At 54.2% G+C, this 27,226-nt stretch overlaps 1 protein-coding gene across 1 annotated transcript; it reads left to right on the top strand.

The window, feature by feature from the left end:
• Window positions 1-288: 288 nt before the first annotated feature.
• On the top strand, window positions 289-26,740 carry LOC133355791 (RNA cytosine-C(5)-methyltransferase NSUN2-like). Its single transcript, XM_061573149.1, has 19 exons — window positions 289-510; window positions 4,948-5,108; window positions 5,693-5,797; window positions 6,742-6,847; window positions 8,017-8,088; window positions 9,359-9,443; window positions 10,578-10,812; window positions 11,809-11,883; window positions 12,983-13,113; window positions 14,029-14,102; window positions 16,018-16,148; window positions 16,468-16,564; window positions 17,354-17,616; window positions 18,155-18,290; window positions 18,936-19,016; window positions 21,706-21,844; window positions 22,973-23,012; window positions 24,311-24,525; window positions 26,538-26,740. The coding sequence occupies exons 1-19, from the start codon at window positions 292-294 to the stop codon at window positions 26,702-26,704; spliced, it is 2,532 nt and encodes an 843-aa protein (XP_061429133.1). The 5' UTR covers window positions 289-291; the 3' UTR covers window positions 26,705-26,740.
• Window positions 26,741-27,226: the final 486 nt, after the last annotated feature.

The following is a 27,226-nucleotide window of genomic DNA, read 5'->3' as shown; positions in this document are numbered from 1 at the left end:
GGGGGGGAGAGGAGGAGGGGGGTGTGGGGGGTGAGAGGCCTGAGGGTGGGGGCCGGAAGGGGTGGGGGGGGAGAGGAGGAGGGGGTGTGGGGGGGAGAGGCGGAAGGGGTGGGGGCCGGTAGAGGTGTGGGGGGGGGAGAGGCGGAAGGGGTGGGGGGGGGGGAGGAGAGGGGGTGTGGGGGGTGAGAGGCCTGAGGGGTGGGGGCCGGAAGGGGTGTGGGGGGGGAGAGGAGGAGGGGGTGTGGGGGGGAGAGGCGGAAGGGGTGGGGGCCGAAGGGTGTGGGGGGGGCAATGCAAACGCCGCTGCTGCGCCTCTGGGTCCGCGTGCTCGCACGAGGTGGAGGAGGTGGTGGAGGCGGCGTTTGGACGAGACGCGAATTCGCCTCGAGTCTCCAGCTCGCGTCGCCCGCAGTCGTCCAGTGCCGGTCCGTCACCATGACGCGCAGGAAGAGACCCGGGATGAAAAAGCCCGCGGCGGAGAGGCGAGATGGAGGAGACGGAGGCGAAAGAGTTGAGTGGTCGATGGTTATTTTTCATTATTATTATTTTAAATACAGTTACAGTATAGCATGCGTGTGCGGTGACGTCATTTAGAACGTTGTGGGTGGGTGGGGGGGGTTTTCGCCGCCATCTTGGTTAGGGTGTACGGGTGGAGACACGTGGCCGTGTTAACGAATGGGGGGGGGGGGGGGGGACGTCACGTGGTGCGGTTCCCACAGTGACCCGGGGCGGCGGGTCTCCCTACGTAAGATGGCGGCAAAAAAAGTATAAAAATGTTCCCAACTCGGCAGCAGCGTGGCTCTAGCAAGCAATGGTGTTGCATGGTTGCCTTCAGAAGTTGCTCACGCCAGGAGCCAGGGGGTCTTGCTGAGCCACAAGTTGCTCACGCCAGGAGCCGGGGGTCTTGCTGAGCCACAAGTGCTCACGCCAGGAGCCAGGGGGGTCTTGCTGAGCCACAAGTTGCTCACGCCAGGAGCCAGGGGGTCTTGCTGAGCCACAAGTTGCTCACGCCAGGAGCCAGGGGGTCTTGCTGAGCCACAAGTTGCTCACGCCAGGAGCCAGGGGGGTCTTGCTGAGCCACAAGTTGCTCACGCAGGAGCCAGGGGGGTCTTGCTGAGCCACAAGTTGCTCACGCCAGGAGCCAGGGGGGGTCTTGCTGAGCCACAAGTTGCTCACGCCAGGAGCCAGGGGGTCTTGCTGAGCCACAAGTTGCTCACGCCAGGAGCCAGGGGGGTCTTGCTGAGCCACAAGTTGCTCACGCCAGGAGCCAGGGGGGTCTTGCGAGCCACAAGTTGCTCACGCCAGGAGCCAGGGGGGTCTTGCTGAGCCACAAGTTGATCACGCCAGGAGCCAGGGGGGTCTTGCTGAGCCACAAGTTGCTCACGCCAGGAGCCAGGGGGTCTTGCTGAGCCACAAGTTGATCACGCCTGGGTCTCACATTCGTAGGGTCGTGCCGTGGGGAGACTCACCCGGCCATAGTAATGTGGAATTTCCACGATAGCTTTGCAGCGCTGTAAGCGGGAGATGAGCAGCGATATATACTCAGTGCTCAGTTGACTGATGATATAATTCCGCTGATTTACTCAGGAAAGCCTCATTGAGTCTCAAGATTATTTTTCAGCAGAGTCAAGTTTTCACAGTAGGGGATGGGATGATTGCTGTGTTTTTCCCCAAATATAAATATATTTGTGGAGTTAATTCTTCTACTGCAATCGGAGGTGCGGGGAAGGACAACGATCTAAATACAAAAACATGACGCTGTTTGTTGATTAACTGCGACTAACTCCACCAACATATTCTCAAGATTAACAATCCACTTGATACAGCTATCGTGCTGTGACGGTTCCACCTGAAGACGGAAGCTTGTGTTGCCTCCGAAACGTCGTGATTTTTATTTAATTTTTTATTTACTTTTATTAATTAAATTTTTTTACCTACGTGACTTTACCGAAAAAGCACCTAAGAATATGAATCCTTGCAGTCACGAAAGCTTCAAATCTAGAATCCATATGACCTCATTCACCCCCCTCTGGTCTTCGATCCTGTTCGATGTAAACGGGAAGATTTGTGCACAATTCTGGCTCATCGACCTGATGATGCTGGTTTGCAATCACCAGCGAAACGTCACGATACTCGAATTGTGATTTAAAGCTTTCGTGACTGCAGGGATTCATTTTCTTGGTTCTTTCGGTAAAGTCACGTAGAAGGGAAATAATAAAATAATATTAATATAAAACAATAAAAATTCTCACGACGTTTCGACTGCAACACAAGCAATCATCATCGGGTGTGAAATCCACAGCAAGAAAATTTGAAAAAAGTGTGGATTTCACATCTGATGATGATTGCTTGTGTTGCAGTCGAAACGTGAGAATTTGTATTGTTTTATATTTATATTTTATTATTTCCCTTCTACGTGACTTTAACCGAAAGAACCAAGAATATGATACTCAAATTGTAAATGTTGTGGGTTTACTCTCCAACACACCGGTTGTGCTGCGGCAGTGACTAATTGACACGTTTTAATCTAGCTTTGAAGTTTTCGTGACTGCAGGAATTACTATACTCATTGGTTCTTTCGGTAAAGTCACGTAGGTAGAAAAACCTTACTAATTGGCCGTGTCGGGTGGTGGTGTGGCGGCAGGTTTAACGACGCATTTTATATTTGCGCGTTCGAACCCAAAAAAAAACCACGTGATTTTAAAAGCGCCAACAGATGCCTCCGACGCAGGGCAGTAGCAGCAGAGGGCCGGTATATGGGAGGATGCGGTGGCACGAGATGTGAGGACCGTGCGATTGACCAGAGAAAGACGCAGAGAACGGAAGCTGGTGGAGAAAGAAAAACCCCGACTAAACGACCCCAATGCAATAAATAGTGGGAACTTTTTTTTCTGGCTCAGGAAGGGTGGATCGGTGGCGGAGTGCTTAGGGCCACTTGAAAAAAACTCATTTTATTTTGCTCGGTGAGGCCCACTGAGCATATGGCTCTTTTTCAGACGCGACCTCTGGCCACAAATGACCGCTCAACGAAGTGGCTGATCGTCGCGTGGCAATGTATGGCGGTTGCCAAATACTCTTAGTTTTTTCGGTAAAGTCAAGTTTTTTCGGTAAAGTCACGTAGGTAAAAATGAAATTAAAATTAATAATAAGTATAACCCGTAAAACAAAGTTTTTTCACTATAAATCCTTTATATGCGTGGCAGCGAACTTAATATAAAGGATTTAAAATAGATTCGCCTGTGGAGGACGCGGGGATCGATCCCGCGACCTTTGGCATGGGAAGCGAGGGCGCTACCAACTGCGCTACTCCGCCACGGCCTGTGGAGGGGTTACGCTCTGGGCTCTTATACTGTGACGTTCAGCCAAGCGATGAATGAGTTCTATTTGAATATATGTAAAATATTTTTTTTTTGCATACAAAGTGTAAAATTTTGGGAATTTTTTTTCACGAACATTAATTGTCTGGCACAACGAGTCTGTGTGCAAAATGTCAGCTCGATTGGATCACGGGAAGTGGGGTAAAAAACGACCGAAAGATTTGCACGGTCGTAAGCAAGCCAGCGAACTTAATATAAAGGATTTAAAAATAAAATAGTAAAAAAATCACGACGTTTCGGAGGCAACACAAGTCTCCGTCATCAGGTGGGACCGTCACAGCCAGATTTGCTGCATCAAGCAATCGAGCTTGTGTTGCCTCCGAAATGTGATTTTTAATTATTAAATTATTTTTATTAATTTAAATTTCATTTTTTACCTACGTGACTTTACCGAAAAAACTAAGAGTATGAATCCTTGCAGTCACGAAAGCTTCAAATCTAGGTCGCCAAATACTCCAGACCTATGTTACTAAATGTGGAAGGAAAAACCGGAGGACCCGGAGAAAAACGTGCTTGATCACGGGGAGAGAGGCGGCAGGCGTCAGCGTCGGGATCGAACCCACGGATCCTCCTGCATACCAGGCGTGAAGATCTGAGTTTTGATTCCCATCCACGGATCTCAGCGCTACTTTGTTGGACAGTGGAAGGGGGGGGGGTGTAGGTTGCTGACTTTGTGCCTATATGGGTTCTTTTTTGGCAATATCACAATCGGAGCGCACGTGTGTTGGCATGTTTTGCCGCAGGTATGTGCGGCTCGTGCAGATTTGATGGCTTGCAATAGGTTTATATTTAGTGTTTGAACATCTTAGCACCTAGATTTGAAGCTTTCGTGACTGCAAGGATTGATACTCTTAGTTTTTTCGGTAAAGTCACGTAGGTAAAAAATGAAATTAAAATTAATAAAATAAAATAAAAATTTTATTTCATTTTTTTACCTACGTGACTTTACCGAAAAAACTAAGAGTATCTTAGCACCTGTCTCATTGTAGGAAAGGTTCAAGCCTTTTCTTATTTTTTCATAATTGTGGCACTGGCAGAAAAGGTCACATAGATATAACTGCTCAACCCAAGTGGTTCTTACTTTTGATATTTGCCAAAGTCTTTGTGGTCTTCGCCTTTTGGCATTCTTCACTGGTCTAACACTGGCTAGACACGGCAATAAAGAAGGCTGTCTCTTGTGTAGGCCAATCCCCTCTGTCCGTCCGTTCGTCTGTCCGTCCGTTCATCTGTTCACATGTTGTGATTTTCACACCCGATGATGATTGCTTGTGTTGAAACGTCGTGATTTAATGCAGTTTTTTAATCTTTTATTTTATTTATAATTTTTTATTTCTTTACCTACGTGACTTTACCGAAAGAACCAAGGAGTATAAAATGCAGATATTATCAGAGCATGTTAGCATGTTTTTGCCGCAAGTATGTGAGGTTAATGCAAACTTCATGCTTTGCAATCGGTGTCTATTTGTGAACATCTTAACCGCCTGTTTTAGTGCCAGAAAGGGTAAAGCCTATTCCTATTTTTTCATGCCTTTGTGCGCGTGTGTGTGTCTGCCTTCCGTCGACCCGGCAGGGTGGCTGGGGAGCCGGTTACGCAGAGATTGTGAAGGAGAACAAGCAGTTTGAGTCGTACTACCAGGAGCAGGCCATCGTGCCCGAGGCCGAGTGGAGCGCCTTCATGGAGGCCCTTCGAGAGCCGCTGCCCGCCACGTTCCGCATCACGGGATACAAGAGGTAAGGAGGGGCGCATCGATTCGCTCCCGTCGCGATTTGGCGAATCATTGCGAGCTCTAGCGCGACCCGTTTGCTCGCAAGGCTCCCCGATGTGTTTCCAGGGCGCGATGTTAACTACCTCGCCTGGTATCCAGGAGGTTGTGGGTTCGACCCCGACCCTGACACCTGCTGTATATCTGGAGCTTGCGTGTTCTCCCTGTGGCCATGTGTATTTTTCTTCCAGTCCTCCGGTTTCCCTTGCTTCATTTAGAATCAACGTTGCATTTAGAGTATTTTGCCGCGATACATTTTCCACGTGACAAGCCACTTTGTTGAGCTATCATTTGTGGCCAGGTCGCTCCTGAAAAAGAGCTGTATAGCTCGGTGGGCCATTACCTTGTGAAATAAATATAGTTCATAGGGTCATACCGCGCAGTGTTTCGGAATGACGTCGGGATGTTTTGCTCCGCATACTGGCTGCGAGCTTCTTTGAGGATTCGAAATGGCTTGATTCGGTGTTCCTGAAGATGCTGGCGGCGCGTGGAGTTAAAGCTACTCATTTCCGCGTGGTCAATTGTTGACTCGTGCCGCCCATTGCCTTGCAGCCACGCCGATGAGCTTCTCCGCTGCCTCAAGAGCAAGTTCTTCAGCGAGCTGGTGGGCCTGGAGGTGGACGGGCAGCCCGTGGAGGCTCCAAAACAGCTCGAATGGTACGCTCAGCCATCATCCACCTCCCTCCCCTCTGTCCGTCCGTTCGTCTTTCCGTCTGTTCACCTGTTGGTTTGTCTGTTCATTTGTCCATCCGTTCATCTGTCGACATGTCCGTCCGTTGCTTCGTCTGTGAATCCTTCCAGCTGTTTGTCCGTTGGTCTTTTCTTCCGTTTGTTCATCCCGAAGTCTATCAGTCCATCCCTCTCGTCCGTGTATCAATCCATTCGCTCGTCCGTCTAGTCTTATCTGTCCTTCCAGATGTTGTTTTTACACGCTTTCTATTAACTCACTCTGTCGTTGTTGTCGTAGCCTCAAATCTTGTAACTCAATTTTAACCCACTTCCCAATGTGGTATTGACTGCAAACTTGGTATACTTATGTCATACTGATGACAATACTATATTCTATCATAAAAAATAATACAAATATTTATTTAAAAAATGTATATGTTATGTTTCGCCTTCGGTTCTAATTGTCCACGCTCAACTGACGTTGGCTGTAAATCACCACGGTCCCTTACGTTGTGGCAAGCTTCGGGGCCACGTCCTGGAGTCGTGGAGTTCTTCCATTACTAGTACGGTACATTTCATTAAAGCGTGTTTAAATTTAAAAAAAAAAATATTACTTATTGGGTGATTTGTTTACCTTTCTTGTATTTTGCACTCTTATCATGTTTCTGTAATTGTTTGTTACTGCAACGCTCTTGCCCGCCCCTACCGGACATCTGTGAAAAGAGCTTTCGTAGCTCATCGGATTCCTGCAGTCTGAATAAACACTCCGATTCTGACAATCATCGTCGTGCACGTGACCCCGGCTCGTTCCTTGCGCGCGACGTCAGCGGCCAACAACCCGGCGCTCTGCCAAGGGCCCCATTTGGCGCAGCTCGTTTGAGCGGTGGGAAAAAAAAAAAAATTATTATCGCGATTTCGCCCTCCTCCTCTAGGTACCCCAACGAGTTTGGCTGGCAGGTGAATCTGAGCCGGAAGAGCATCCGCAAGTGCCACCTGCTGGAGGCGTTCCACCAGTTCCTCATCACGGAGACGGAGTCGGTGAGTCGCGTTGCGCTCCCGCGGCCCTGCTGGTTCGCTTAGACCCCAGGGAGCGGGGGGGTGGTGGTTGGTCAACGACCGAAAATAACAAGAATGATCCATTTTTGTTTGAATTCGGTATATATAAGAAAAACTAATAATTTCAAGAGCCGCAATGCAACGTGGTGAATACGAGACGGGACGGTGGTCCTTGATGACTAACGTCACGAAGAAAGTCCTTTCAAGGGCCTCGTGCAGCCTCCGGAGCCGTAGGTGGCCGCCCCTGGCTTAGACAAAAAAATATCGGTGGTGTATGTTGGTATGAATTTGGAACTTCTTTCGCACTCTACGGAGCCGACTGCGCTAATCGTGTGGGGGAAGGGGAAGGACAACAACTAAACAACACAAAGCAGTTCTACAGAATTGAGTTTGTCAAGCTAGATGATGGTTTAAAAGTGCATAGCTCCAGTGGCTTCCTGATATCGAAAGGAAGAGCGTTCCAGACGGCCGCAGAAGCGCACCTGAAAGCGCCGCGATGCGGTGACCGTTTGTCTGCTGGTGGTGGTGGTGGTGAAGCGAGCGGCCTGCAATCCGATTGGCACGGTTGGCTACGTACGCCGCGAAATAAATGCAACGTTCGCGCATACAGTTAAGATCCTCGTCGTGGGTTGACTCGGCTCATCATCTATCCAGGGTCAATAAAATGAGTACCACTTTGTGGGGAGTTGAACTGTGGTTCTCAAATGGAGAGACTCCCCCCCCTCCCCTGTCATAGGAATGTGGAATTTCCACCACTGGCTTTGCAGGAAGTGACCACCGCCTCAATGCTCATCGGAGCAGGAAAACAGAATCGTAATTCTTAGTTTGCACGACGTGTTCGCCAACCTTGAACTCCAAACAAACTATCACCGCTGTACAAAGCACGGACTTGGCCGAAGCCGAAATCCTGCTGCAGTGGAGTAACCAGGTCCCACCTCACTGCTGCACCGGATAGAATTCTGAGTGAATCGTCAGTCGGGGTGGTAGCAATCATCGCCCCCCTACCCACACCCCCCCTCCCTCTCCTGCGAAGAATTGGCAGAAACCACCTGAGAGAGTCATGAGACTCACAATTGAGGCCTTCCTGGCTAACCAATCGTAGTCATGATGATGATAATAACAGTGTTGTTTCTCGCCTTTAACCGTAACAGGGAAACATCAGCCGCCAAGAAGCGGTGAGCATGATCCCTCCGCTCCTGCTCAAGGTGGAGCCGCACCACAAGGTAACGCGAGATGGATGGAAGCCTCATCCATATGTAATGTGAGGATATATCCGGGTTGCTGATGGATTACACCTCGTGCGATGATTGGCTCTGTCGGTCCTGGCCCATAGCCAATGGGGGGAAGTCTAGGGGCGTGGCCCTGACGTAATGGGAAGGTGACATCTGTAAGTAGAGGATTGGATCTGCTGGCTTTAGCCACAGCCAATGGGGGGACGAGTCAGGGGCGTGGTCCCGGGAGCGTACGATGGAGTCTAGAAGATTCCATAGAGGTTAACCAGGATTGGTGGAAAGGTGCCACGTGACCCTGGTATTAAATGGGGTGGAGATGGCCAACACGTGGTCAGATCTGGAACGAACGGAGGGTGAGGCCACGCTGGAGCGGGGTCCAGGCTGCCACGTGGTCCAGGCTGCCACGTGGTCCAGGCTGCCACGTGGTCCAGGCTGCCACGCGTGTCTCTCTCTCTCTCTCTCCCTCTCACGCTGTCTGTCAGCAGCGTGAAGGAGTAAGCTGGAAGTGTTGTGAACGAAAGACAAATTAAGACCAAATTCCAGAAGTCGCTTCCATGACCTTTATTACAGATGGAATCTTGATTTAAAGCTTTCGTGACTGCAGGAAATCATCCTCTTTGGGTCTTTCAGTAAAGTCACGTAGATACACCTGAGGATGATGGCTTGCGTTGCGATCGAAACGTCGTGATCTGTTATTTTTCTATCTACGAGACTTTCCCGAAAGACCCAAAGAGTTTGTTTTATTTTGAGTTCGATGCCGTAAATATCCAACTTAATATTGGTCACGAAAGCTTACGTGTTAAACGGGAAGCCTCATTGTTAATTCGTAGTCATCATCATCTTTAGTATGTTGCTGCTGATGCTGCAATTATGCCTGAATACTTTTCAGTCCCCCAGCTTCCTGTCCCCCCCCCCCCCCCCCCCAGCTACGACCGGGGTCTATCCCAACCCCTCCTTATCAGTCCATTTTGATCTGTTGTCATCAAAACTGCACCGCCACTCGCACAAATGATTGCTCAACAAAGTGGCTTATCACGTGGACATTGATAGCAGCCAAATACTCTAAATGCACGTTTCTAGATTTGGAGGGAAAAACCGGGATTGAAACCACGACTTATGCCATGTACAATTTGATAATTGCTGTCAAGCCTGTACTGCGTCTGCTGTTGCGTCTGCTGCTGCTGCTATTGCTTCCGTTGCCACTGCCGTCACTGCTGTCACTGCTGCTGTTGTCGACGATGACCGTGAAGCTGATCCCCAGGTGCTGGACATGTGCGCAGCGCCGGGCTCAAAGACGGCACAGCTGATCGAGATGCTGCACTCTGACATGAGCACGCCTCTCCCCGGTATGACGCACAGACGCACGCACACACACAAAGACAAAGATCTCCCCCCGGTGTAGCCTTAGCAGACTGTTGGCAAGTGCTGTTAGCGAGTAGCACCTATGAAGGCCAGCACGGGCACACGAGGGGGTGGGTGGCCAACACCACGCCCGGCCGCCTTTGTCTCCCCATAGTCGACCCATACGCGGACACACGTACGCACACAAAAATACAAAGATCTCCTGTATAGCCTTAAACTATATACGGGGGATCTTTGTTATTGGTCTCAATCGAGTAATTTGCAGGTAATTTTGCAGCATTGGATTACATTCGGCACCTCCGGTTAGCACGGTTGGCTAGGTACCGTGCGAAAAAAGTTCTACGGAACGTAGATTTTTATCTCGCTATGGGAGAAAAACGGAGAACTCGGAATAAGCCCAAGCAGAGCAAGGGGGAGAACCACAAACTCAAACACGGGAAGGTGCCCGAGTCGGGAATCGAACCCAGGTCCTTCCAGCTGTAAGGCACGAGTGTTCACCACCCTGCTGACCACAAATGTGGCCGGGAATGGAACTCGCGTCACGTTCAGAGCACCGTGGGCTCACCCGCTGCTCCACCCGGCAAGAAAATTGCGAGACACTAAGTGGGTTCTTCTGTACGTCGGAGACTACCCCTGGTCAAGGAGTGACCCGGAGTAGTCTCTCTTGCAAATGAGACTCATCCTGATCTCCCCCGAGTTCGCTCCCGGTTCCACAAATAAAACACATTCCTGCGGAGGGAGCTGGTAGGAACGTTGGGTTGCTCGGTCAATGGCCAGGGTCAACGGCGGCGTGGTGTATTCCGCAAATATGCCCGACTGTGAGGGCGGGCACAAGCCGGCGGGAGTAGGTTAAACGTTGAGTTTTATAAGGGCACCACGGGGTGACCAGCCCTTCCCCACCCAGCCCCACCCCTCCCAGCCCCACCCTCCCCACCCAGCCCCTCCCCACCCAGCCCCTCCCCACCCTCCCCTCCCCACCAGCCCCTCCCTCCCCACCCAACCCCTCCCTGCACGACGGACGGACACAATAATCCCCTGTGGGCTGGTCTAACCAGGAGGTTCCTACCAGTATAAACTTGACGTCCTTTCCATCCGTGTCTCCCTCTGTCTTCTGGCAGACGGCTTCATCATCGCTAACGACTCGGACAACAAGCGCTGCTACCTGCTGGTGCACCAGTCGAAACGCCTGCACAGCCCCTGCGTCATCGTGTGCAACCACGACGCCGGCAGCCTGCCGCTGCTGCAGATGACGCCGACGCCGCCTGCCCCGGCGGCGTCGGGGGAGACCGCCGCCGCCGCCACGACGCGCCAGTTCCTCCGCTTCGACCGCATCCTCGCCGACGTGCCGTGCAGGTGCCGTGCGTCGTGCGCGCCAACGTGAACCGTTCGAATGTCAGTCGGTCACTTTTAAAAGCTATAAGACCGCAATTTGCAGGTGGTTTTTCACAATTGGGAATGTGGTTTTGGGACCTACACCAGTTCCTCTATGGTATGGTGTGTGTTTAAGGGGCACAGGTGGTGCATCTGCTAGTCATCTCAGTCTACACTACTATACTAATTTTTATTTTACCAGGTAAAGCGCACTGAGCTATATAGTTATTTATAGCCCAACGAAGTGGCTTAAAATGTGAACATTGAAACGGCAGCCAAATACACAACATGCACGTTGATTCTAAAGTCCACGCAACCACAGGGAGAAGCATGCAAACTCCAAATAATAAACATGAGTCGGGGTCAGGATCGAACTCGCGACCTCCTGGATACCAGGCGAGGTAGTTAACATCTCACCACCGTGGCGGCCCAGTCCCGTCAGTCCATCCGTCCATCCATCTGGATATCGTCTGTCATGTGTCTTGTCAGTCATCGGTGTGTTGTTCTGCCTGTCGATTGATCGCCAAATCGTCCGTGTGTCACATCGGTCGATCTGCCTGAACAGGGAGACCACGCGCACACACATCCTTCCGTCCTTCCATTCAATCAATCTTTCCATTCTGTCTGTCCATTGAACCATCCATTCTCTGTTATTCTGTCTATCTCCATCAATCATCTCTCTCGGTCCATCCAACCATCTCTGTCTCTACATCTATCCAACCATGCATCCATCCGTCCATCGTTGCAAATCCAGATCCCACTCGCCGCTGATGTTAGCCATGGCCAGGAGTCAAACTCGGGTTGCCAGATTCACGACTCGGTGCATGATTCACTGGGCCACCTCCCCCCGATGTAACCTAATCCATCGTTATGATCATTAGCTCTGCTTTGGGGAATGGGGTAGTGAACAGGAGATCGGACAAATCTAAAACCATCTCCTGGACTTGAGATGCCATCGTTTGTTGTTGTTGTTTTTAGCGGCGATGGAACACTTCGCAAAAACATCGACGTGTGGAAGAAATGGACGCCAGGGAACGGCCTCAACATGCACGGGTGGGTGGCACCGCGCCTACGAGCGTGGCACGGTCACGTGGGTGGGTGGCACCGCGCCTCCGAGCGTGGCACGGTCACGTGGGTGGGTGGCACCGCGCCTTCGAGCGTGGCACGGTCACGTGGGTGGGTGGCACCGCGCCTACGAGCATGGCACGGTCACGTGGGTGGGTGGCACCGCGCCTCCGAGCGTGACACGGTCACGTGGGTGGGTGGCACCGCGCCTCCGAGCGTGGCACGGTCACGTGGGTGGGTGGCACCGCGCCTTCGAGCGTGGCACGGTCACGTGGGTGGGTGGCACCGCGCCTCCGAGCGTGGCACGGTCACGTGGGTGGGTGGCACCGCGCCTCCGAGCGTGGCACGGTCACGTGGGTGGGTGGCACCCGCGCCTCCGAGCGTGGCACGGTCACGTGGGTGGGTGGCATCGCGCCTACGAGCGTGGCACGGTCACGTGGGTGGGTGTCACCGCGAGCGTGGCGACGGTGGCACGGTCACGTGGGTGGGTGGCACCGCGCCTACGAGCATGGCACGGTCACGTGGGTGGGTGTCACCGCGAGCGTGGCGACGGTGGCACGGTCACGTGGGTGGGTGGCACCGCGCCTACGAGCGTGGCACGGTCACGTGGGTGGGTGTCACCGCGCCTACGAGCGTGGCACGGTCACGTGGGTGGGTGGCACCGCGCCTACGAGCGTGGCACGGTCACGTGGGTGGGTGGCACCGCGCCTCCGAGTGTGGCACGGTCACGTGGGTGGGTGGCTCCGCGAGCGTGGCGACGGTGGCACGGTCGCGTGGGTGGGTGGCTCCGCGAGCGTGGCGACGGTCACGTGGGTGGGTGGGTGGCACCGCGAGCGTGGCGACGGCCCATTTTAGCGCACGTGCGGCAGAGGCGGTTGTTGCTTGGCCCGGAGATTTGCGTCGGTTTTCTGCTCCTGCTTTGCGTTGGTGCCGCCGAGCCGATTGTCGCTGCGTCTGCCCTCGACTTCTCCCACCCTCTACCGTACGCGACATTGCCCACCATTAACACCGTTGATGTCGCCCACCCTTGACACCGCTCGGTCCTTCGCCTCTCCCACACGTGACGCGTCTCTCCGTCGCTCCGCAGGCTCCAGCGGAGGATCTCGGTGCGCGGCGCGGAACTGTTGGCGGTGGGCGGCCGCATGGTCTACTCCACGTGCTCCCTCAACCCCGTGGAGAACGAGGCCGTGGTCGCCTCGCTGCTCCACAGCAGCCAAGGTGCGTCGCTGTCGCCCCCTGCCCGCCCTCGTTCCCGCCCGCTTGTCCCTCCTACCCGTCGCCCCCCTGTCGTCGTCGGCTTCCCTGCCGCCGATTGGAAAGCTTTCCGGGGACGAACGGGCGCGTTGGCGAGCGCGAGCGGAATCCGCGCGCGCAGGCGTCGTGCTGCGGTGGGCGTTGGTGCCACTCCGCGGTTAGTCTCGACCACCGCCGGTGCTTGTCGTGGTCGTACCTCAAGGGACGTGTCCTGCCCAAGCTCGCTTAAAACTATAAAAACTAGAAACTTTTTATTTTACTAGGTAAGGCCCGCGAAGCTGTACAGCTCTTTTTCACAAGCGGCCGCAAAGGGGATTATCATCACGTGGAAATGTATAGCAGCCAAATACTCCAAACGCACATCAATTCTAAATGTGCGGCGAAAAACGGGAGGACCCGGAGAAAAATCTACGTGACCACGGGGAGAGAGAGAGACACGCAAACTCCAAATATACAGCAGCAGGCGTCAGGGTCGGGATCGAACGCACGACCTCCTGTACACCAGGCGAGGTCGTTAACATCTCCTAGCCACCGTGATGATGATGAGAGAGAGAGAGACACGCAATCTCCAAATATACAGCAGCAGGCGTCAGGGTCGGGATCGAATGCACGACTTCCTGTATACCAGGCGAGGCAGTTAACATCTTCTAGCCACCCTGATGTTAACAGACAAACCAAAAGTTAGACGGATGGACGAGCAAACGGACGGACAGAGGGGAGGGGAATGATGGTTGAGCGTTCCGTTGTTCTCCGTGGCATGCGTTCCTCTCTCCCGTCTTAACATCAACCATTTCATTGAAATATCGGTACGCTGCATTTCACAATGAAGCTCAGTTCTCTCGTTGATCTCCACGTGACCCCGGACCCCTCCCCGTGCAGGAGCCCTGGAGTTGGTGGACGTGTCGGAGGAACTCACTCAGCTCAAGCGCATGCCGGGACTCACCGCCTGGAAGGTTTGACTTTGAAAAAAATCTATTTGGTTCTTACGGTAAAGTCACGGAGGTATAAAATAAAATTAAAATAAATCACGCTGAGGCAGCAGGCCATGCTTTCCCACCTGATGACGGATGCTTGTGTTGCGCCCGAAACGTCGTGATTTCTTTTATTTTCTACCCACGTGACTTTACCAAAAGAACCAAAGAGTATGGATTCCTGCAGTCACGAAAGCTTCAAATCAAGATTTTTTTTTTAAATGTTCTTCACCTCGACCCTTCCGTCCGTACGTGCTTCCGTACGTCCATCCGTGTTATGGTTTTAGTGTTTCTTTTAAATCTCCGAATTTCTCACTTTGCCCGTTTGTCCCATTCGTTAAACGGACGCCACCCACGGCCGATGTGAGCCGGGGACAGAAATCAAACTCGGGTTGCCCGGTTTTTACGATGATTGGTCCTGCCGCGTCACGGGACGGCGCGTCCAGTCGGATCTCCTCGGCGAGCACTTCCACGGCCCGTGGAAGTGGACATCAGAGAGCTACCTCTGAGATCTCTTCTTCAAGTGACCTCTGGGCCGCACAATAGCGGGGGGGGGGGGTGTGGGTGCCAAAATTTATTTATTCAGCCTGCCACAGAGTCACGTCTGTCACGAGACTGTCAAAATAATACTTGTAATTCTCACCAGTGGCGAGTGATGTCTGATGTTCTTGGTTCTTTCGGTAAAGTCACGTAGAAGGGAAGTAATAAAATAATAAAAATAAAACATAATAAAATAATTCTCACGACGTTTTGGCTACAACGCAAGCAGCCGTAGCCGAAACGTCATGAGAATTATTTTATTATGTTTTATTTTTATTATTTTATTACTTCCCTTCTACGTGACTTTACCGAAAGGACCAAGAAGATGAATCCCTGCAGTCACGAAAGCTTTAAATCGAAATTTGATGTCTGATGTTCGACTAGGTGAGATCTTAACCACCTTTACAATATGAGACATCTCCTTTACCAGTGGCAAAATATAGTAATAGGTTTTTACCCTTTCAACTGGTACAAAAGCTGATACCTTTATACAATAACCACAACACAACCTTGTATAAAGGTATCAGTTTTTGTACCAGTTGAAAGGGTAAAAACCTATTACTATATTTTGCCACTGGTAAAGGAGATGTCTCATAGTGTAAATGCTTCCACGAGCTCTCAATACTCTGATAGTGCACTGTTTTTGAGTTGTACGCCTTTTTCGCGTCATCTGGTCCAACACCACTGGAGACTAGGCTCTAAGAAAGCTGTCTCGGGTGTGGACCAATCAACTTCAAGGACAGTGCATATCATCAGAGTTGTTTCTTTTTGTTTTCACCTTGACTGCTTGTGTTGTGGTTATTGCAAACATGATCCCTTGTATAAAGGTATCAGTTTTTGTACCAGTTCAAAGGGTAAAAACCTATTACTATACTTAACCACCTTGCCTGGTATACAGCAAATCGTGGGTTCCACCCCGACCCTGATGCCTGTATTTTTGGTGTTTGCGTGCCTATCTTCCCCGTGGTCGCTGGGATTTCTCTCCTTCCACATTTAGAATCGACGTGCTTTCGAGAATATTTGGCTACCGCTATAAATGTCCACGTGATGATGACAAGCCACTTGGCTGAGCTATCATTTGTGGCCGGGTCGCTTCTGAAAAAGTGCTCGACGGCTCAGTGCGCCGTACCTGGTAAAATAAAATTAAAATTTATAGATTTCGTTAATGAGTACCTGGTGCGCTGTGTCAACGTCAGCACTGTAGGGTTTTGCTACCCACACCCACTCGCTCGCGCGTCCGTTCCAGCCTCTGTAAATCCTCGCTGACAACACTTGCCCCAACGGTGTGTGTAGGCTACTACACGGGGGACCTTCGTAGTTATTGTTGTTGTGTGTGCGTGTGCGTGACCACATTCAGGTCATGACGAAGGACGGGGCGTGGTTCGAGAACCTGGAGTCCGTGCCGCCTGAGCGTCGCGCCCAGTTGCGTCAGACTATGTTCCCTCCGCCCGACCCGGCGGTTCTCCAGAGTCTCAACCTCCACCGCTGGTACGTGCGTGCGTGCGAGCGTTGAACTTCTTTCGCAGCGCACGGAGCCAACCGTGCTCATCGGAGGTGCGGGTGAAGGACAACAAAGGTGCCCACCTCTCGTACGTGACCTCCTCCTCCTCCTCCATCCTTCAAAACTAATTATTTGGCCGGTCGGCTGGCCGGTGGTGGCGGCGAGGGGTTTGTGGATCGCCGCGCGCCAATGTCGTGAAACTCGCTCCCCGTGGGGCGCTTCGTGGGGATTAAACGATTGACGGTGATGACGACGACGCTGACGGTGATGGCGACGACTCTTCCCCCTGCCGTGTGTCTGGGGCAGCGTCCGGATTCTGCCGCACCACCAGAACACCGGCGGGTTTTTTGTGGCCGTGCTGGAGAAGAAGCGAGAGATGCCCTGGAACAAGCGGCAGCGGAACGTGGGTGCCCACCCTATCCCACCCACCCTACCCCACCCCACCCTACCCACCCTACCCACCCTACCCACCCCACCCACCCTACCCTACCCCACCCACCCCACTCACCCCACCCACCCTACCCCACCCACCTACCCTACCCTACAACACCCACAAACCCACCCTACCACAACCACCCACCCACCCACCCTACAACACCGACCCACCCTACCCCACAACACCGACCACCCCACCCCACCCACCCTACCCCACCCCACCCACCCTACCCCACCCACCCACCCTACCCCACCCTACCCACTCTACCCCATCCACCCACCCCACCCTATACCCCAGCCACCCTACCCCACCCCACCCTACCCCACCCACCCCACTCACCCCACCCTACCCCATCCACCCACCCTACCCCACCCACCCACCCACCCTACCCCATCCACCCACCCACCCACCCTACCCCATCCACCCACCTTACCCCACCCACCCCACCCTACCCCACCCCACCCACCCCACCCTACCCCACCCCACCCACCCACCCCACCCTACCCCACCCACCCACCCTACCCCACCCACCCACCCTACCCTACCCCACCCTACCCCACCCACCCTACCCCACCCTTCGCCGCTAGGGAGACAAAGGCGGCCGAGGGTGGGTGCTGGCCACCCACCCCTTTCGTGTGCCGTGCCGGCCTTCATAGGTGCTACTCGCTAACAGCACTTGCCCCAACAGTCTGTTAAGGCTACACGGGGGAAGGATCTTCGTCTTTGTTTGTTGATGTTTGCCTTGTGACCGTGCAGGTGCAGAACTCTAAAGCGGCCTCATCCGCGTCGGCAAACGCCGACGGAACGGCGATTGCCGACGCGGACGCAGAGGATTCTGGGAAGCCCGCCGCCGATGACGCCGTCGCCGATGCCGACGCGGCCGCCCTCGCTGAGCCGTCGCCCGCGATTCACGACGGCGTCTGCGGCCCTCCGCCATCGAAGAAGTTTAAGCTGCATGGGTACAAGGAGGACCCGTTCGTGTTCATGCGGGAGGACGACCCCATTTTTCCTTCCATCAAGTAAGGGCCTTGGTGGCAAACCGTGCACCGACCTTCGCCCCTACAGTCTGTTAAGGCTATACGGGGGATGTTTGGCTTTTCTATATCTATGTGCATCTCTGTGTGTGTACCGCTATATGTACGTGTCTGTGTGTGTACCTCTCTAATGTATCTCTGTGGGGAGCTGTAGTGTCGCGGTTAGCGCGCTGCGCTATGAACCTGGCGACCCGATTTCAATTCCCGCTCACGGCCACCAACACCCAGTGACAATTATGGTCTTGGTAGTTTAACCCACTGGGCCTCATACTGCCACCCACCCCTACGGCCACTACACCGCTGTGCGTCAATCGCTGCGCCGCAAGACGGCGTGATATTCGCCGCGGTGGCGCGCGGCGCCTTTTGTCAAATGGCTCGGCTCCGGCGCAATGGATGGGACTTTACCGAAAACACCGAAGAATATGAATCGTTGCAGTCACGAAAGCTTCAAATCTAGAATGAATGGATGGGCCGTTCGCTTTAAAACCCGAGGTTTTGTTGTCGCTGCGCCCCGCTGCTGCAGGGGCTTCTACAAGCTGGCGGCGGACTTCCCGCTGCGCAACCTGCTGACGCGCACGCACGAGGGCAAGAAGCGCCACCTGTACCTGGTGTCGAGCCAGGTCCGCGACATCATGATCCACAACAGCCAGCGCGTCAAGGTGACCCGGTGGGGGTGGGTGGGGTACGGACGGGTGGGTGGGGTACGTGTTGGTGGGCGGGTTACGTGTTGGTGGGTGGGGTGCGGGTTGGGTGGGGTACAAGTGGGTGGGGTACGGGTGGGTGAGTGGTTGGGTGGGGTACGGGTGGGTGGGTGGGGTACGTGTTTATGAGTGGGTGGGTGGGTAGGGTACGGACGGGTGGGTGGGGTACGGGTGGGTGGGTGTGTGGGTCGGCGGGGTACATGTTTTTGGGTGAGTGGGTGGGGTACGTGTGGGTGGGGTATGGGTGGGGTACAGGTAGGTGGGGTACGGGTGGGTGGGGTACGGTACGGGTGGTTGGGTGGGTGGGGTACGGGTGGGTGGGGTACGGTACGGGTGGTTGGGTGGGTGGGGTACGGGTGGGAGGGGTACCCCAGATTGAAAATGTATTTCTTGACAACAGCTTTTTGTGTTTATTTTGTTGTCCTTCCCCCACACCTCTGATTAGCACGGTTGGCTACGTACGGTGCGAAAGAAGCTCAGTATACACACGTGAATATTTAGGACTTAATTGTATTTATTGATGATGACGACGACGTTGACGAAGTTTTGAATACGTGCCGAGCGATGAACACAAACGTTGTTTTGGGATAATTTCTCCCGTAGATCATCAACACGGGCGTCAAGGCGTGGTCGAGGAACGCTGATGGAGAGGAGTTTGGTTGTGCCTTCCGTCTGGGACAAGAGGTGAGAGAGAGAGAAGTTCAGGGGCGGGGGGGGGTTGGCGCGCAGGGCTCTTCGTTCAGGACCATACTTCGCCACGTCGGGCAGGAGGGCGCGGGTTGACTTAACGGTGGCGCGGATGTCACTTCCGTGGCCCCTGACGTCAAATCCTCTGTTGGGTGAAAGCCTTCCTGCTTGTGCCTCTAACGGTGGCTTGACCGCAATGCCCCACTTCGGTCGGTGCGGTGAAGAGCGGTGGACCGGGATCCGTTCGCGTATATCGCTCGTCGCCCACGCTGGCCGCGGCCGCCGGGAATCGAACCGAGGTCACGGGAATTTGTCGCGCGGTGGAGACGCTAACTGCTGCGCCACCACTCTCTGCCTCGATCCTGTGATCAGAAAGAAAAGAGAGGAAAACGCTCCGTCGGAAGCGAACTCGTCGGCGAGTGTTCCACATGCAGTGTCTCTGTCAGCAGAGTCGGGCTTGCTTGAACCAATGGTGGATGTCAGTACCGCGCCAGAGTTTGCTTGTGTTGAACCAATGCTGCTGAAACTCCCAGAGAGCCAAATCCCTGATGGGATGTAAAAAAAACTAAAAGTTTTAATATTTTTTTTCATATATGTGCTATGCGAAGGAGGCATATTGTCTAGTTCCTTAATTTTGTCATGAACTTGGAAGGTCACAAGTTCACACCCCAGTCGGTCGGGGGTCGACTTGGTTCGTCATTGTCGCTCGGCATTCTTCGTTTCGCTGTCGCGCCCCCGCACAGCGATCCGATTCGGAGTCGCGCTTTGATTGAGGAATCGATTCTTTATCATCTCGTTTATATCGCGCACTGCTCCCTTGTCGGGTTACGACCGTCGTCGTCATAACCGTCGTCATAACCGTCATCGTCATCACCGTCGTCATAACCGTCGTCATAACCGTCGTCATAACCGTCGTTCATAACCGTCGCCGTAACCGTTGTCGTTCGTAACCGTTGTCGTAACCGTCGTCATCATCACTGTCATCATAATCGTCGTCATAACCGTCATTCGTCATCGTCTTCGTTCGTCACCGTCGTCGTAACCGTAGTTTGTCATCGTCACCCTCATCGTAACCGTCGGTCGTCGTCGTCACCACCATCGTCGTAACCGTCGTCCGTCGCGCTCGCCCAGCCTCGCCCGCTCGTTGACAACTTGGGATAACGACGGACACCCTCGCCCGCTAATCCCGTTAGCGGAATTAACGCCGCGGCGCCGCCGCCGCCGATCAATCCGTCTGCCGCGCGTGGTTCACTCGAAGGCCATCGGTCATTTAATTAGCGGTATTGGCCTTGACGGACGCGCGCACTCCAGGAGACCTTCTCCGGTGACTCGTTTGGCTGATTGGGGTCGATTCCAGTTCATGCCGCGCGGCGCAACAATTACAATCGAGCGTCAGGCACGCCCGCCGCTTTCTCCTCTTCTCAGCCACAAGTACCACGGCAACGCGTCGTTTCAGATGCTCGAATTCTCTCGCTCCGTGATATCGTACATTTGGGTAGAGACCCGTAGACTCGCACGCAGACTGATCGACTCGCCTACTCTTGCTTGCGTAGACTCCCTTGCACTTATGTGATCCGTAGCGGTGAGCGCTACGCTGCGCTACGAACCCGGTGACCCAGGGTTTGATTCCCGCTCACGGCGAACACCAGTGATGATCATCTGAACCGGTCCTGGGCCTCCTCCCCTAGGTCGACTCAGCCTCAAATGAGTACCTGGTGCGGTGTGTAAAACATTGCCACTGGGGAGACAAAGGCGGCCGAGCGTGGTTGCTGGCCACTCACCTCCTCGTGTGCCGTGCCGGCCTTCATAGGTGCTACTCGCTAGCTAACAGCACTTGCCCCAACAGTCTGTCAAGGTTTAACACGTAGTAGGCTTTCGCGACCAATATCATCCATAATAAAGGTTTTTGTTGGGTTAGATCGCGTATAAAAGTGTCGTTCAACCCGCAACCACCCGACACAGCCAAATCTGGCTGTCGCCTGATGAAGCTGGTTGTAATTACTGGCGAAACGTCGTACGCGGATTGTAAATGTCGTGGCTTTGCTCTCCAACACACCGGTGTGCTGTACTAGTACACTACACTATACACTACACTACTATACACCACTACTATATACTACACTACTATACACTACACTACTATACACTACACTACCATACACTACACTACTATACACTACACTACTATACACTACACTATACACTACACTACTATACACTACACTACTATACACTACACTACTATACACTACACAATACACTACACTACTATACACTACACTACTATACACTACACTACTATACACTACACTATACACTACACTACTATACACCACTACTATACTACACTACTATACACTACTATACACTACTATACACTACACTACTATACACTACACGCTAGTGCTGTACAAGTGATGAATTGGCCACGTTCTGTTTACGTCACAACCCTTACGAGTTGGCTGTGTTGGACGGCGATGAGTTTAACGACACGTTTATATATTTACGCGATCTAATCCTAAACAAACCTGTAATAAGTCTGTTAAGGTGATACGAGGTTTGTACGTTTAACTTTTCTCGCGGCGTACGTGGCCAACCGCGCTAATTGGAGGTGCGCGCGGTTGGGGGAGGGGGAGGGCGGCCGAAGGACGTCAAAACTAAAACCCGCTTTGCGTGTGTGGCGCAGGCGATCTACACGCTGTTCCCGTACGTGGGCGAGCGCGTGGTGAGCGTGCCCTACACGGACATCGTGGTGCTACTCACGCAGGAGAACCCCTTCCTGGGCAAGTTCTCCCTCGAGGCGCGCAACCAGGCCAAGCCGCTCAGTGAGTTACCGCCGCGCGTCCGGCGAGTTTCGATCAGCGGCGCCTCGCGAGAGGGGCTCGGGGAGAGAGGGAGAGGACCATCACGGGACCTCACTTTCCAGTGTAGTGGGTTAGAATTAGGTGCGCACACACACACACAGCTTGGAGGCAATACTATTTATGAAACGGTAAGTAATATAACACCGTACATGAGGTGGTGACCACCTTCCTCAACTCACTAACACTCTGGAAGACGACACAGAGTGGACCAGGCAGGCGACGGGCTGCCTGGCCCAGGACGACGACCCGGGACTTGAGGACCGATGATGTCGTCTTCACTTCGGAGTTCAACAGCCTCGCTCTGCGTCCACACCACGCTTATATCCACTTCCCAGGCCACGCCTCCCTGCCCAGGCCACGCCTCCCTTCCCAGGCCACGCCTCCCTTCCCAGGCCACGCCTCCCTGCCCAGGCCACGCCTCCCTACCCAGGCCACGCCTCCCTTCCCCCACCTCACGGGAAGGTCTGGGTCCCTCCACCACGTGACCTCCCAGGCACCCCCTTGGGGCCCCCAGCTCTCGTACGGGCCGACACAGCAGTGACGTGCTATGTCACTACAGCAGTATTACCATTGTTGGCAATAAAACAGTTGTGTTAAGATGGCAAAACACCAAACTGAAACCTTTTACAAGAATCGTGTCTGCATTAACCACAGATACTTGTGTTGAACATGCAAACACAAAAACACATGCTCTGGTAGTGTATTCATTGTCTTTGAAACTGATTAAAGAAAGCTTTCTAAATAAAGCTGTCTAAAGAAAGCTGTCTGGCAAGGGAGGTCCCAAGATGTAGCTGCTCACCCCGAGCTCTCATTACTCTGATAGTGGCTTTGTCTTTGTGCTGTTCGCTTTCGGCTTCCTCTGGTCTAACACTGTTTGAGACTAGGCTCTAAAGAAAGCGGCGGTGGTTGCCGCTGTGTGTGTGTGTGTTGTCCTTCCCCCGCACCTCCGATTAGCCAACCGCGCTAATACGGGTGCGATAGAAGTTCACCGTACGTACGTGCAACCCATCGGCATCGCACTGCCTTCTGGGAGTGCGCCGTCCCAGTGGCGGTTCTCCACCGTGACGTTGATTTTGTTTTTCTCGCCAGGTATTGGAAGCGTTGTGCTGAAGTACGAACCAGACCCGGAGTAAGTTTGATGCTCTCGCACACACACACACAGTTTAACATGTAGTAGGGCTTTCGTTACCAGTATGATCCATAATAGAGGTTTTTTGGGTTAGATCGCGTAAATATATAAATGTGTCGTTAATCCCGCCACCACCCGACACGTCCAATTAGTAACGTTTGTCACGTAAGCAAAACGTGCCAATTCGTCACCGGTTGTGTGTTGCAGAGTAAACCCACCACAACATTTACAACTCAAATACCAGTGACGTTTCGCCAGTGATTACAACAACAACAACCGGCATCACCAGGCGACAGCCACAGAGTTGTGGAGAAATCCTTCTCCCGTTTCGGTCTTAAATAGAGGGGACGACATGAGACGTCGTCACTTGTGAGCCATCCAGGTGCGAGGAACAGAGGTGGGGGGCGGGGTGCGGTTAACGTGTGCATATAAAATACAATGGATATCCATTGCCGGTTGGGTTATTCATACATAATGTACACGCACAACGCGCATTTCTCCACAGCTCTGTGGCTGTCGCCTGATGATGCTGGTTGTGGTTGTAATCACTGGCGAAACGTGACGGTACTTGAGTTGTAAATGTTGTGGTGGGTTTACTCTCCAATACACAACCGGTTAGTGCTGTACTCGTGACTAATTGGCACGTTCTGTTTACGTGACAAACCTTGCTAATAGGCTGTGTCGGGCGGTGGCGGCTTTAACGACACATTTATATTTGCACAAGCTTAACCCAAAAAACCTCTATTGCACAAACACCCACGGCAAACGCTGCATGCTGGGAAGCTTCTTTCGGGACCAGACCGATTCGATCGACTCAGTCCCTGAAGAAGGTCTCCGAAACGTCGGACGTGGCGCCGAACGACGCGTGGCACGACTCGAAAGCGCTTCGGGAGAGAGAGAGACGTACGGCAGCAGAGCCGCAGAAACGCGCGAGCCCGGTGGCTTTACCGAGCCGCACCGGGAGCAGGCCGAGATGCCGGAGATGGAACAGTGGGGCAGGTTTCTAAAACCTGCAGGTTTCTAAAACCTGCCCCACACCCCCCACCACTCGCCCAGCAGGATGATTGAATCCGCGTGTGGTGGGGTAAAGTGTGGGTACGCTCGCCTCTTCCAATGCATCCGCTCAACGTGGAAGAGTAGACCAAATGCCCTTCCGCCGGCAGTGGCGAGAGCCGGCAATTACACGGGGCGCGTTACCCTTTACTTGCTCTGCACGGGGAAGAAAGCTACAACTTGACGGGGGGTCCGCGATGTTGTTTTTTTTTTTTGCCGTTCATTGCTTCCCCCGTCCGTCGCAGGCAGCCGGACTCGCCCCGCTGTCCCATCATCCTTTGCGGCTGGCGCGGGAAGACTTCCCTGCGCTGTTTCGTGGCCAAGAACGAGCGGCTGCACTACCTGCGCATGCTGGGCATCGACGTGGCGCTGCCCAGGCCGGCGGGTGGAGAAGACGCGGAGGCGCCGGAGGGCACCGGGGCCGGCAACGGCGCCGGCGACAACGGAGACGCGGGCCCAGGCGAGTGAGACGTACGGCAGAGGTCGCAAACGGGTTTTGATTCCTTAGCCGTACCCGTACCCGGCCGCACCAGGGTCGCAAACGGCGACCCGTACCCAGCCAGGTACGGGTACCCGTTCCCTAACCGTACCCGTACCCTACCCGAAATGAGTGACAAACGACTATTCACCAGTGACTCACGGCCTACCCGTACCCGGCCGCACCAGGGTCGCAAACGGGTACCCGTGTATCGGGTAGGGTACGGGTATCAGATACCCGATTGCGACCTCTGACGTACGGTGCTGGTGGGCGCCTCGCTTTGGCGGGGGGGGCCCCCCCTCTCCCCTCTCATCTCACTCCACTCCCCTCCCCTCCACGCACTCTCCTGCCTCTCCCCTCTCATCTCACTCCACTCCCCTCCATGCACTCTCCTGCCTCTCCCCTCTCATCTCCCTCCACTCCCCTCCACTCACTCTCCTGCCTCTCCCCTCTCATCTCACTCCCCTCCACGCACTCTCCTACCTCTCCCCTCTCATCTCACTCCACTCCCCTCCACGCACTCTCCTGCCTCTCCCCTCTCATCTCACTCTACTCCCCTCCACGCACTTTCCTACCTCTCCCCTCTCATCTCACTCGACTCCCCTCCACGCACTCTCCTGCCTCTCCCCTCTCATCTCCCTCCACTCCCCTCCACGCACTCTCCTACCTCTCCCCTCTCATCTCACTCTACTCCCCTCCACGCACTCTCCTACCTCTCCCCTCTCATATCACTCCACTCCCCTCCACACACTCTCCTGCCTCTCCCCTCTCATATCACTCCACTCCCCTCCACGCACTCTCCTACCTCTCCCCTCTCATCTCACTCTACTCCCCTCCACGCACTCTCCTACCTCTCCCCTCTCATCTCACTCTACTCCCTTCCACGCACTCTCCTACCTCTCCCCTCTCATCTCACTCTACTCCCCTCCACGCACTCTCCTACCTCTCCCCTCTCATCTCACTCTACTCCCTTCTCATCTCACTCTACTCCCTTCCACGCACTCTCCTACTTCTCCCCTCTCATCTCACTCTACTCCCCTCCACGCAATCTCAGACCTCTCCCCTCTCATCTCACTCCACTCCCCTCCACGCAATCTCCTATCTCTCCCCTCTCATCTCACTCTACTCCCCTCCACGCACTCTCCTACCTCTCCCCTCTCATCTCACTCTACTCCCCTCCACGCACTCTCCTACCTTTCCCCTCTCATCTCCACCCCCTCCTTCATGCTCTCTCCTACCTCTTCCCTCTCATCTCACTCTACTCCCCTCCATGCACTCTCCTACCACTCCCCTCTCAGCTCCCTCCACTCCCCTCTACACACTCTCCTACCTCTCCTCTCTCGTCTCGCTCCACTCCCCTCCACACGCTCTCTGCTCCAGCAACCAAGTCTTTCTGTCGGCCATCTCTATATATATCTGTGTAGGTAAGAGAAAGGCGGTCCATCATATGCAGAGGAGAAAACTGTATTTAGTCTGGACGTGACGAGTGGCAGGGCGTCTACAGCACGGATGGCTGTGGGAAGGGAGATCCAGACTTACGGGGGCATCGGGGAATCATGAGTTACCTGCAGCACCAGGCCACCCAGAGAAAACTACAACAAACTTAACACGCAGGTTTTCACGGCCAGTGCCATGAGGGCCACGTAACGATCTGCTGGGCCTGGATGATTTGTGCCGTCAAGATCCCTCCACCACCCGACAATGTAAATCCCGTCGCGTGTCCAAGCGTCTCCACACGCCAGTTGGTATTATTATTGTTGCTTCGGCTCACCGGTCGGTTGAAGAACAATTTCTCACGCGACCGTATTTAACAATCTGACGGCGACGCTTCGTCTGAAACCGCAGCGAACATCATCCGGACAAAGATCCGCCGCAAGTCGGGAATCCAGGAAGTAAATCTTTTGTTTTTCACTCGCCGCGGCGGGAATTCAATCACGCACGTGGTCACCAAAACCCTCCAACCCCCCCCCCCCCCCCGCTCCTTGTGCCTTCAGACGTCGGAGCCTCTGAACGTTCCGACACGGGCACCGCCCGCGCGGAGACGGAGCGCGACGGCGCCGGGAGGACGGCGACGACGCTAGCGGCGGACGCGACACAAGCGGGAGGAGGCGGCGGTGACGCAGCGGGCGAGAGCGGAGCGGCCACGGTGGAGCAGGCGTAGCCGGTGTTGAGTACGCGGCAAGCGGAGCGACCTGGGGGGGCGGGGTTGGGGGGGGGGGGTAAAGGGGGGGGGGGCGTTTTTAGTTTTTTGCGTCTCGATCGGTTTCCCCCGTTGGCTCGTGTCGGAGGAGGCTGGCGCGGAAGCCTCGGGCCTGGCCGGTGCCGGGATGCGCGACCGCCCGCCCACCCACGTAACAGTTGCTATAGGTGGCGATATACGTGCTGGTTGGGGCGGGGGGGGGGTAGGGGGGCGTGGGGGGGGGGGGTAGAGCGGCGAATGCCGTTGTTGTATTGGTCCTCTATGCTCCCGCGCCTTCACCAACCACCCCCCGCTGACCGGCGTGGTGACGTACGGTCGACTAGCGCCCTGTGTGGCACCGCACGGTGTGGGGCGTGGGCGGTGGATTGACGCAAGGGGCTGCAAGCGCGCGTGTGTAGGTTTGCGTGCCAGTGGAGCGGGGGCACGGTGGTGAGCGCACCCACAGGACCCGAGTTCGATCCCCAGTCGCGCGGCTAACATCGG

The sequence above is a fragment of the Lethenteron reissneri genome, chromosome 52 (assembly GCF_015708825.2).
Source record: "Lethenteron reissneri isolate LAM-NWPU_2019-01 chromosome 52, ASM1570882v1, whole genome shotgun sequence".
Taxonomy (NCBI): Eukaryota; Metazoa; Chordata; class Hyperoartia; order Petromyzontiformes; family Petromyzontidae; genus Lethenteron; species Lethenteron reissneri.
The sequence above is the reverse complement of the archived record's forward strand: the minus strand, read 5'-3'. Positions and strand labels throughout refer to the sequence as shown.

Excerpts from the sequence above, each read along its gene's own strand:
- LOC133355791 (XM_061573149.1), top strand. The coding sequence starts at position 292 with ATGCAAACGCCGCTGCTGCGCCTCTGGGTCCGCGTGCTCGCACGAGGT. Across the intron at positions 16,149-16,467 it reads AGTCTCAACCTCCACCGCTG|CGTCCGGATTCTGCCGCACC; the intron begins GTACGTGCGTGC and ends TGTCTGGGGCAG. Across the intron at positions 23,013-24,310 it reads AAGTACGAACCAGACCCGGA|GCAGCCGGACTCGCCCCGCT; the intron begins GTAAGTTTGATG and ends CGTCCGTCGCAG.